Here is a 12,963-nt window from a genome sequence, read left to right on the forward strand (position 1 = left end):
TGTTTGAAACAATTTTTGCAAAATTGTAGTAAAATAATTGAATTTGTATATTCTCTGTGGAGTTTTGTCATAACGGGATCTGACAACTTATTAGCTGCATGACCTGATACATGTCACTGTACTTTTCTGGGCCTCAGTTTTCTCATATTATTTAAAAAACAAAAGGAGTGAGGATTGGACTAAATGTTGTCTAGGTCCCTTCCAGCTTTAAAATTCAATGATTCCAAGGCGGCAGTTGCTAGCAAAGAATTCCTAAAACTTGGCAGACATAATGTAATTTAAATTTCTCTTTTTCTCTTTCTTTGCATATATACCAAATCCTTTTGATTGTCTCTCTAAAATGCTACTCTTTCTTTTTGCCACAGCTCAATCTTAATTTTGGCCATGGATCTTTTGAACTCAATTAATGTAGACTTTTTTCTAATCTCCACCCAAATGCTACAAATTTTACTTTCTTCCTTTGCCCCTAAATCTCTTTAGCACTTCTCCTTTGGCCCAGCTTCAAATTTTTTTTGTCACTTAAGTTGTTTTTTGCAATATTCTTTATGCTCTGCTGTCCCGTTCCTTTTTTTCTTTTAAAATCTTGTTTGTTTTTTAATTTCCTATTCCTTTAATGACTTCATTTTCTGCGCCAGTATTCCTTGTCATGCTATTCTCAAAGACGAGGGTTCTCCTCCTTTTTGTAAGCTGTAGCATTATCTTCTCCTCACTTAAATAAAACAAAACTGTTAAAATAATTGCCTATGAATTCCTCTTGCCAAGTCCGTGTGGAAGAGTGAACACCATGCTGGACTTGGAGTCAGGGAAACCTGAGCTTCAATGCATCCTCAGACACTAAACTAGCCATGTGATCTGGAACAAGTCATCCAGCCCTTTTAACCTCAGCTTCCTGACTTGTCAGGCTACAATGGAAAGAACAGTATCTACCTCACAGAGCTCTTCTGAGAAAGGAAACTTCCCTGTTACTCTTGAGGTACCACCATGCTTCCAGAAACTAAACTCGACAAACGAACTACCCTTTATTGTACGTACGGACTTTGGCTGTGGTCCCCATGGTCACATGAAACAAGAAGGCCTCCAGCTGTCATTCCCTACCCTGCTAGGGAACAGGCGGCAGCTAAGCCTGATACGCAAATGAGTCAACCTTGAGGTAGCTCCCATACTCCAATAAGTCAGCCCTAAGGTATTTTTGATCAGGCCCCCAGAAGCCCAGCTCCCTCTTTACCTCGTAACAATGTGCCCTTCTCCACCGACCCACAAGCAGAGAGGAGTGGCGTCTCCCACTGTCAGTCCGCTGAGCCTTGTGCCTCATGCCCTCTCCTCGGCTGAGTGGCCCTGTGGAGCTGAGATTCTGTCCAGACGGCCCCTCTTTTCTCCTCCCATTCACTAACCTGTCTCAATTCTGTACTTTTGCTTATGCTATACGTGGAATACGGCAATAGGTGGAATCGCAACGGAGCCCTTAGTATACATTCTTCCTCAGTCCTTGAACACCAAGAGGTCCGCTGGAAGCAAGGACCAGAGAACCGTGGTCCTATACTCTAACCTCCGAAACTCCCGACTCATCCTAATGTACCGCCATTCCTCACTCTCTCACACTCTACATATTCAATGACCCTGTCTTGATGATACTTCTAAAACACCTCTCACCATCTGTCCCCTTCTCTCCATTCATGTGGCCACCATACTAGTTTAAGAACTCATGACTTTTTACCAGAATGACTGTAATAACCACCTGATTGGGTCTCTCAGCCTCACTTCTCCCCTCTCCTACCTATCCTCCACATCCTGACAAAGTGATACTTCTAAATCCTCTGTTCAAGAAACTCCCCTGGTTCCATCCAGGGATCCCTAGGATCAAATACAAACTCCTTTGTTCAACATTTACAATCCGGCTCCAACCTGTTTTTCCAGCTTTAATACATACGCCATTCTTAGGTCCAGCCAAACTGGCCTTTCGGTCCTTCTTTCCACAGCACGCCCTCCCCATCCATCTCCTGGCTTTTGTGTCTTCACGCAGGCTGTACTCTGTGCCCCCCAATACTCTTCTCCTTTCCCTCCACCTCTCAGAATTAACAGTTTCCTTCAAAGCTCAATTCAAACGCCCAACTCCAACTGACTCATGAAGACTTTCCTGATCCCCCAATTGCTAGTGCCTCTCCCCCTACCCCTAGTTACCTTATATTTACTTTGCGCATATACACGGTAGCCCACTCCTGATAGACTATAAGCTCTTCAGGGAAGGCAAGCACTATTTCACTTTTGTCTGCAATGCCTGACACACGGGTGCTTGATACATGCCTTTCACTCATTCTAAGCGCTAGGGACACAAAGGCAGAAATGAGATGAGCCCTCCCTTCAAGAGTCTTACATTCTATCATGGAAAACACATATTCATGAAAAAACACTAAATATATACGTAAATATTAAATACATTAGTAACCTAAGGACAGGGTGCCAGTAGCTAGGGGGATGAGGGAAACCCCTCAGATAGGAGTCCATGCTTGGATTGAACTTTGAAGGACTCTGGGAAATTCTAAGAGACAGAGAGGAGGCGAGAGGGCCTTCGAGGCACAGCAGGTAGTGTGTGCAAAGAAAAACTCTGTACAAGGAACAGCAGTAGGCTAGATTATAGAGTTTGTCAAAGGGAATAAAAAACGTACTAAGACTGGAAAGATAGGCTCAGGTCAGACAGTGAAGGGTTATAAATCACAAAAAGAGGCATTTATCCTAGAGGCAATATAGAGATGGATTTTTTTGAAATAAACAGTATTTTTCTAATCCTATAACCTAAATCACAATGTGTTTTATTTCTAGACTCAGGGACACTGAATCAACAATTGTGTCAGTTGTTTCTTCTGTTATTTTGCCTGTCATTTTTTACAAATTAAACATTCTATATTAAGATTGGAAGTGATGACTCCACAAAAACAAATATACATGGAGAAATCAACTACTTTTACATTAATGTACCTGGTATCAGGGGAAAGTAACCATGTGAGCAAATACAGACTTCTGGCACAAAAGCAAATAGAAAATAATACCAAACTCAGCAGGCCACTCTAAATTCACTTGTTCCAATGGACTCAAAACAAAGGCGTAACTTTAAATGACCTTCGTTTAGGTCTTAACTTACATTTTGGTAGTCACAGGAAAAATATATTCCTAAATTGAAGTACTGTCAAAATGCAGCAAATACTGACATCTACTGGTAATGAGACTGTTCTGCATATTAGCTTTCCAACCCTATTTATAGGCCATTCAGTGGTGGATCCACGCCCCTATCAGTTTAATAAAAAAGATGCTATCAGACACCAGAACTCTCAATTTCTTTAGGTAATAAATAAAATATTTTATTTCTTTGTATCTTAAGTTTGACCTTTTTTTATTTTTGAAATATCACTTCTAATACTTGGCAACAGAAGATTGCAACAATATTTTAGAACTAAAGATATGAGAAAAAAATCATGCGTTTTATTAAAGGATTTTTTTTAAATCACATATCATTATTAAAGGACATTTTATTAAAGCATACAAAAGTAAATTAGTTCATTATTACATTTGACTACTTAAATGAACAGAGAAAAGGCAGAAAAATTTCTGTTCATAAAAAAAAAAGGACTGCCTTTAAAGGGCACAAACCATCAAATACCAACAAAGAGTTTGTTACAAATTTCATGTAAGAAGCAGAAAATGCTCAAAAGCCACAAGTATTCAAAGCCATTTTGCCTACCATCTGGAAGATTTAAACAAAGCCAATCCAAGGCAGAATGAAGATCACCTCCATATAAAACAGTATTTGTCATGGCTTCCTCAATGTCCTTTGTTTTAAATGAAAATGCTTGCAGAGCCATGTATAAATCCTACACAGGAAAAAAACGAAAAACTCAGATTTGATGAAAGAATATTAATTTTCCTTCATTTTTGTTTTTTATTTGCTTTTGCATATCAGATGACTTTTTTTTTTTTTAAACATTTGTGACAATCAGCGTTGTTCTGGTCCAAGCTGGTGTTCAGACTCCCAAGTTTTGGCTCCTTTTTGGAACAATCACCCTTTCGGCCAATTCTTCATGCTTTGTGACCTTTCTGTAGCTTTGACATTGCTGGTCACCTTCTTACCCTGATATATCATTCTCTCTAGGTTTACATGACACTACTCTCCCCTGGTTCTCCCACCTGTCACATAACTTCCTTTTCTAGATCATCATCCTGGGCAAGTCCATTAATCATGAGTATTCCTCAAGGCTCTGTCTTAGGCCCTCTTCTCACCTCCCTAGATGCCATTTTTTTTTTTGTAATTTCATCAGCTCCCATGGATTCAATTATCATCCCTATGCAGACGATTTACTGACCCTACTTATCCAGTCCTAACCTTCAGTCTCACGTCCTCAATTGCCTAGTGGGACTACTGTCCCATAGATGTCTTAAACTCAACATATCCAAAATGGAACTTACTACCTTTCCCCCCCAAATCTCCCTCCTTCTAAACTTCCCTATTACTATCAATGATCCTATCATTCTCTCGGGTCACCCAGGCTTACAACCTAGATATGGTATCATACTTGATTCCTCACTCTCACACACCCTTCCCTAATTCAATCTGTCAATTCTACCTCCATAACATTTCTCACGTACACCCCTTTCCCTCTTCAACACTGCTACCACCCTGGTAAAGGTCCTTATGTCATGCCTGGACACGTGCCAAAGCCTGCTGGTTGGTCTTCCTGCTTCAAATCTCTCCCAGCTAAGTCTATCCTCTGCTCAGCTATCAAACTGATCTTCCTAAAGAATAAGTCTGACCATGTGACCACTCATTCAGTAAACTCCAGTGGCTTCCTACATCCTCCAGGGTTAAATAGAAAACCCTGTTTAGTGTTCAAAGTCCTTCATAACCTGGCCTCTTCTTATCTTTGTAGTCTTTTTACACCTTAGTTGCTCATTCCTTACCCCAGAGATCCCTTATGAACTCTTTGTTATCCTGTGACAATGGCCTCTTTGCCATTCCTTGCATAAGATCCTCTGTCTCTTGACTGAAGGCATTTTCACTAGCTGTCCCTCACACCTGGAATACTCTCTCTCCTCATCTCTGCCTCCAGGCCTCTCTGGCTTTCTATAAGTCCCAGGTCAAATCCTCCTGTCTACAAGAAACCTTTCCTAATCCCCCTTCATGCCTTCCCTTTCTTTATTACCTCCAACTTAACCCTCCATGCATCTTCTTCTCATCTCCCCAGACTAAGAGCTCCTTCAGAAGATGGAAGGGTTTTTTTTGTCTTTTTTTGTAGCCTCAGAGTTTAGCACAGTACCTAACACAGAGCTGGTTGACTGACTCCCTAGGGATTTTTATGAATCTTTACAAGCAGCTCCAGACTTGTAATTATTTCTGTATATGATCCCTCCCATGAATTAGAATAGAATGTAAACTCATGGGAAAAAAGTCAAGTGACATATCTACTTTGTATCCATAGTGCCTATTAGTGCCTTTGCTGAATGAATATGACCATGAAATACTAACAGAGTCTAGAAATGTCATGCTGTTCTCACATGCAGTTAGATTTCTGTCTTTAAAAACTGTTATTAATTTTACAAAGGGTTTAAATAACTTCTATAGTTTCACCGTGAAAACTTCACAGACCAAATTAAGTAGGATAGCAGATTAAAAGTTTAAAAATCACAACAATAATCTACAGAAAGATAAACAGCAGAAGTTTTATGGATACCTGTAATTTTTTGGCAGTAAGTCTTCCAGAAATCATTCCCTTATCATTATTTTGCTTTTTATGTTCATTGATTACTCCAATAATTCTCTGTTCCAGTTTACTGTTAATTACCACCTGTCACAGAAATGGGTACATAAAAAACAAACTAAATTAATTCAGATGCCATAGTAGAGTTCCTTTCACCACAAAACACAGATCTGCACATAAAAACCAAAAAAGTTACTAATGTGGGCAACTATGTGTGTGACAGCACTCTTTAAAAGTAATACCATATGATGAAATGATGGCAACATGATCTAAAACATGGTAGGAAAACCTCTCATCCTAACAAACAAAAAAGGCATTTTTTAGGGCTTTAAGTCATACAAATTGGCCCTGGGACATGACTTGAAAGAAATGAAGCAGCAAAAGAAATCAGGCCATAGTGGAGAACCACTGAAAATCAGCAACTTCCATGGTCCATTATTTCCCACGTTACAAGTCTGGGAGAACAAATGCGCTCAAGTTCTTTCTAAGGTTCCCCTGAACCTGAAACAACAGAAGTGAGACAGTGACAGTCAAAGGTGACTGGGCTGGAATTGGAAAACATGCGTCTGCATCAGCCCTGCCACTTACTGACCCCTGTTCTTTTTTATTTTTTTTTTTATTTTTTTGCTTTTTGGCAGGGCAATTGGGGTTAAATGACTTGCCCAAGGTCACACAGCTAGTACATGTGTCAAGTATCTGAGGCCGGATTTGAACTCAGGTCCTCCTGACTCCAGGGCCGGTGCTCTACTCACTGCACCACCTAGCTGCTCCCCCTGTTCTTTTTTAAATTTCAGTTTTCTCACGTGTTACAGGGGGATGACAACACTTGTATTATCCAATCCACCACTCTGCCATGAGGAAAGCATGTTAAAATAATGAAGCACCATGTAAAGTGATAAAAAAAGCAGCAGCTAGTATTCATTTTAGTCTACTGCTTACCATTAGTCCCCCTCCCCTAATTTGTTATAGTTAATGAATTATTATTCAGTGTTGCTTTTCTACCAGAGTTCTTAATTCCTTACATCTCTATCATGCTTTGCAGTTTTCCACTTACTTCACATTTAAAATATTTCATTTAATTCTTTTAACAATCTTGTTATACACGGTAAGGTAACATTATAATTTTATAAATCAGTAAACTGAGGTTCAAGTTCACAAGGCTGGTAATCAGAGTAACTAGACCTAGAAGCACCTAAGTCCTAAGATGTTCAGGTCAGAGCTTTTTTCTACTAGACCACACTGCCTGGACTAAAGTTCGATAAATTTGCTTTAGATGTCAAAGATATACCTGAAATAGAGAAGTCAGAAAAATTTTTCATCTTTTCAGCAAAGAAAAACATAACAACAAAAAAACCCCAAGGCAACAAGAGGTTGCTATAGGGCACTGGCTCTTAATCATAGGTTGAGATCCAAATTAAGGTCACCAATGGTCTATAGAAGGATCTCTGAGGATCCCTAGGAAAAGCTTAAAGAGGGTGATGAACCCATGGGGCCAGGGAATGCCCTGGGTCAAATAAATATAAGATATGTGAAAGTACTCCCTTCAAGGATTTAAGAATGTTTTCCTCCAGATAGTATCTCCCTTAGCACAGATAATGCCTTTCATAAGTAAAATGGTTTCATTATGTACTACAGGCAAATACAGCTCAGCAACTAGTAGTTAATGGGCTAGAGATGAGGAGCTGGGTCAGTAGGATTCACCAGAGTTTGTGCTATGTTGGTATACATCACCTTTGAAAATCCAGTGTTGCTTTAATGCCAATCAGGAATTGGTATAAGATTGGAGTGAAGAGTTTAAATAATATGAAGAATTAAAACAGCATAATAATGTATTTCACTAATGAGTTTTGGAAGGGAAAATTATTAAAAATGGCTCAAATTTTAATTTAAAATACTGAAAATTTGCTACTCACTTTCAAGATAGATTTATCCAGATTTGAAGGTGCACCAGAATCAGTTGCTGAATTAAAACTGTAAATTTTTGGACCTGTATATAACAAAGACATAAAAAGAATGATTAATAACTTTAAAAGTATTTTATTCAATTCTTCCAAAGGAGATTGAAAAAAGTCAAACATTTCTTTTGGGGGATTGTACAGTTTCCACTTCTTTAAATAATCTAAGTTAATTTCAATTTCTAATCCGAGGGCTGATCAAGGTAACACTGTATGAATCAGCATTTTTCTAGCAATAAATAACAAGTTTGCTTTTAAAATATGCTGGTCAGCATATTTTGAACTTGTTCATACCTTAATGAGAATTATTTTAATCAGAATACTGTCCTCCTAAGGCTCAGGCTTTAAGAGTTGAGTGGTGGCAAGGAAAGAAGCAAAAGGCAAAGGTTAAAGGGCATGGGTTTGGGGGCCTTCATTTGGTTCACTGTCCAAGGAGCCAGGAAGTAGGAGTGGTTCACCACCTTATATCTGCCTTTTGCTGCTAGGCCAATTTACTACCAATCCACTAACAATGAGGCCCTAAAGGGTATATGTGTTTAGAAAATGCAGAAAAATTAGAATCTTGTTATCATAAAATGCCTAAGTTACTCTATCCTCAACCAACTTTTCAAAATGGGAAAGATCAAGGAGAAATACCTGACTTTCTTTTGTAGAGCTATACACTCAAGGGTTAGACCAGGGGCCCGTTATAATTTTAAAGGTCACAGATTTTACTTCCCTCAATTAACATCTTGATTTGAAAACACTAGCTAATTTTATCTAAACTTCATTTTCAAAGTACGTAACTCTCAGACCATCTGTCAGTAAATTCCTGTTTGAACTGTTTAATTTTAATTCTGGGAACCCCTTTGGACCCATGTCTTAAAGGATACAAAAGGACTCAGAAGCATGTTTAATAGTTTAAATATTATAATTGTTATAATCTAATGAGGCACTCTCTTTAGACATAATGAATATAACATCTGAGTGTATCTGGGCTCAACTCTGACTCTACTATGTTTTGTCACATACAGAGTTTCTGTTAGAAAAATGGCTGAATCAGATTAAAGTCAGGAAAAACTTCATGACAGACAGCTTTCTACCAATTGTACCCATAATATTACTTTTATTATTTATAAGCGGTAGCACAAAGTCTGTTGGTTTCTATGTCCCAGTACATGAGATCCTATCACCCAAATCAAGACTTCAGGAAGCCTCTCCAAGATCTACACAGATATTTTCCAGTCTCCAAATCCTAACCAAATCATTTCTAGGGAGTCTCTGAATGCTTGCTCTGGACTCCAAATCTCGGGCATTATTTTTTCACAAAATTGCCCTCCAAAGGATAGCATAAATAAAGTGTGTATGATTGGTAACCATATTACCCTGTTTAAATGATATATATATGACAGCTCTATGTAGATTACATGTTTCCATGTTGACCTCTCTACAGAGCACCAGACCTTTTACCTCCAACTGTTTACATGACAACTCCATCTTGACATCCATTAGCAACTCAAATTCAACACGTCTAAAAACAAGCTTACTATCTTTTCCCCCTAAATCTGATGGCCTTCTTTTTCTATTTCTGTCTGTGGCACTGTTTAGCTGGTCTCCCATATTCATAACTTTATGGTATTCAGCCTCAATTATCTACCCTCTCCTCTCATATCTGGTCAGTTACCAGGTCCTGCCTTGACAATGTAAACAAAACCCTCCCTCTCCTCCTCTTATTCCTCCTGTAACCATCCTAGAACAGGCCCTGTACTCCTCATTTAGAATACAATATCCTCCCTCTCAGGTCTTCCCACTTCTTCTGCTTCCTTTTCATGCTGTTGTGAGGATAACCTTTTTGCACAGATCTAGTTATACCATTTTTCTGCTGAAAGATCTTCAGTGGTTCCCTGCTGACTAGTGAGTAAAGCTTGGCATCAGGGACCTACACAACCTGGCACCATCATCTTTCCAATCTTCTTTCATATTACTATCCTTCAGTCAAACTGGGTAACTCTCTGCCATCCTGAAAACACTATGCTTTCCAGTCACCATGCCTTTGCTCAGGCTCTTCTCTCTGCCTGCAGAAAGAACATGTTCTTCCTCTCTTTCTTCATCTGCTGAATTCCTATCCATCCTTTAAAGCCCAAATCAAAGACTGCCTTCTCCAAGAGAGCTTCCTTGGTCTCCCTTAGCTGGTAATAACCTCCCTCCCCCAAGACCTCACAAAGCACTTTGTTTTGTAACTCTCCAGTGCACTTACCATGTAATATTGTATACTTTGTCTATTAATGTTGATATCTCATTTTCACATTAGATTTTATGTTCCTTAAGAGTAAAGGTCCTATCTTATTTAAACTTTTCCAATCTTCTGCAGTAGCCGGCACAGTGCTCCATACAAAGCGGACAATAAAGGTTTATTTAAAAATATATAACCTTTAGAAAACTTTATATGTACAATATGTAAAGGCATATCCTTTATGGTTGATTAATGGTCATATATGCATGAAGTTAGGCACCAAGCTCTTGGTCAGGAACTTAAACCCCTATCATACGAAAATCGATGAGAATCAATTTAAATTGCTTCAAATTACATCACCTTTTAAAACTTTCCATACATTTAAGAGGTTATCTTTATTATACTTATCGGAGTTGAACGAGTGATATTTGAAGTCATAAAAAGTGGAAACTGCTTCTATTTACATTATTTATTCATTGACCGAACAACTATTTATTAAATGTCTATTACATGCAATGCAAAGACATAAGCGTGCCAGGTAAAAAAGAATCCTTGTCTCAAGGAGCTTATACTTCAGTAGTCAGAGATAAAGTGTTTATTTTGGTTCAGACTCTCATGTGGGGTACTCCCTAAGGTAAAAGGAAACTCCTACTAAGGTAGATCAGAAACTCCTTAACTTATAGTCTTAAGTTCCTGTGGGGCACTGAAAAATATAAATATAAACTAGAATATAAGTACCTAAGAAGAATATAAATTACTGTGCAATATGATGAATAAAGAGTCACTTCCAGAGGTGACACTTGAGCTTGACCTTCAAGGCAGAGCACGAACAAAAGTGTGGAAGTAAAAAAACACAGTGTCTCTGTGGGAGGAGGGACAGATAAGTTAGTCTGTTATGAAAGTGGAGTCTATGTGAGGGAGCTCTGTGGGATAAAACTGCAAAGGTAAGGCTGTGTTAATTGTGGAAGGCCTCTAACATTAGACTAAGGAGTTTTTATTTAGTAGCAACGGACAAATAGTAAAGGTTTATTAACAGTGGACAGCAGGAAGATCAATCTAGTAGCAGTGTGTAGGATTCAATTCAATAAGCATTTACCAAATAAAAACAAAAACAAATCCTAAGTCTTATCAACAAGAAGCTGATGTGCTGTTGGTGGTATTGTACCCCATCAATACATACATTCTCACCATAAACGAAACCAGAAGGCAAAGAAAACTCAGGTAAAGGAAGCTCAAAGTTTCTTGGAGAAGATAATAAAGGGTTGGTAGAGTTGTTTTCACTGGAAGTCTAAAGAAACAACTCGGAACTCCAGGTTACAATGCTCATGTGGGCATAAACAAAGCATGAAAATAATTTCAGCCGACAAAACAACATCCATTAAAACAAATTAAAAAGAGAAGTTTGTATAATTATTCTGGAAAACAACTTGGAATTATGTTAATAAAGTGACTAAAATGTTTATACCTTTTAACCCAGAGATTCCACTATTAGGCCTATTTCCCCCAAGGAGGTCATCTGATAAGAAGAAATTCCCCCTCAAAATATTTATATCAGCATTTTTCAAGATAGTAAATAACGGGAAACAAAGTAGATGCTCATCAGCTGGGGAACGGCTGAACAACTTGTGGAAAAAGACGAAATAGAATATTACCGTGTTAGAGAACATACACAATAACTATAATATGTAAATGGAAAGAACCACCACAAAAGAAAAAATAGCAAATGCTGCAAAAGTACAAAGAATAGACATGGCCCCAAAGAAGAGACATGAGAAGACGCCTCCACCTTACTCTTTTCCAAATGGGGGAGGGGCCCACAAGTCTGTTACACTGCATGTATTTTCAGGCTTTGGGGATGTATTGATTAGTTTGCTGATTTTCTTTATTAAAAAAAAAAACTGATTTTTTATAGATGGCTCTCTAGGAGGGAAAAAATGTTGGGGTACAAGGAGAAATTCTGGAGATGTATAAAAAAAGCAATAAAAATTTATTTTTGAAAATGAGAGTAGAGAAATTATATGAAAGACTTAGCAAGAAGCAGCAGAATACAGTAGATAAACTAATCAATAAACATTTATTAACCCTGATATTGGGCTAAAAACTCACTATTCAACAGAAACTGCTGGGAAAATCAGAAAACAGTCCAACAGAAAACTAGGTAGAGTCCAAAATCTCACACTGAATAACATGGTAAGTTCCAAATGAATACCTGCCTTGGATATAAAGGATTACATCATAAACAAATTAGAGGAATAAGAAAAGAAACTGCCTTTCAGAATTACAGATACAGTATAAGTTCATGCATACCTCACTCCCCTGCATGTACTCTACTCCTGTGACAGCAGCCTCTTCCTCATAGCACGCCCAACTCAGCATTTTCACTCAGACCTGCTCCTCCATGCCTGGATCACTTTTTTTTTTTTTACTCATTTCCACCTCCTAGTTTCCTTGGCTTCCTTCAAATCTCAGCTAAAGTGGCATATTCTGCAAGAAGCCCTTCCTATTCCTCTGTAATCTCAATGCCTTCTTTCTGAGACCATCTCCAAACTCTTCATATCTATATTACTTGCCCACAGTGGTTTGAATATTGTCTCTCTCATTAGATGGTGGGCTCATTGGGGGCAGGGACTGGGGTTTTTCTCCCTTCTTTTCTTTGTATCCTTTGCACTTAGCACAATGCCTGGTATAGCAGATGCTTAATAAAGGCTAGCTGATTGACACAAGGATGTATGAGACAGTCATAGAATCGTAGATTTAGAGCTAGAAGAGGCCAGTAAGTCCAACACTCATATTTTACAGATGAAGAAACTGAAGCCCAGAGAGATAAAGCCACTTGCCTAAGTTCACCTCAACCTACAGGTTCTATGAGAGGCAAGAATAAGTCATATTTGAACTTTGTTGCAGCCCAAAATCCAGCCCAGTGCTCTGCCTACAGTGGACACTTAAATATTAGTCGCTAATTGTTATAACAATTTAACACGGGAGACCCAAAGCATGTAAATTATCTTACCATAAGGCAGTATGTGTGATAGTATAGAGGTATTATAGGAGT

General features: G+C 38.4%; 1 protein-coding gene across 1 annotated transcript in view; it reads right to left on the bottom strand.

The window, feature by feature from the left end:
- Nucleotides 1-12,963, bottom strand: part of DHX29 (DExH-box helicase 29) — a 54,887-nt gene that overhangs the window by 39,432 nt on the left and 2,492 nt on the right. Inside the window, exons 2-4 of the mRNA XM_036765701.1 lie at nt 7,658-7,731; nt 5,718-5,831; nt 3,734-3,863 (exon numbers count right to left, since the gene is read on the bottom strand). Coding sequence (XP_036621596.1) covers nt 3,734-3,863; nt 5,718-5,831; nt 7,658-7,731 — 318 coding nt within the window. The remainder of the gene's footprint in view (nt 1-3,733; nt 3,864-5,717; nt 5,832-7,657; nt 7,732-12,963) is intronic.

The sequence above is a fragment of the Trichosurus vulpecula genome, chromosome 1 (genome assembly GCF_011100635.1).
Source record: "Trichosurus vulpecula isolate mTriVul1 chromosome 1, mTriVul1.pri, whole genome shotgun sequence".
Lineage (NCBI taxonomy): Eukaryota > Metazoa > Chordata > Mammalia > Diprotodontia > Phalangeridae > Trichosurus > Trichosurus vulpecula.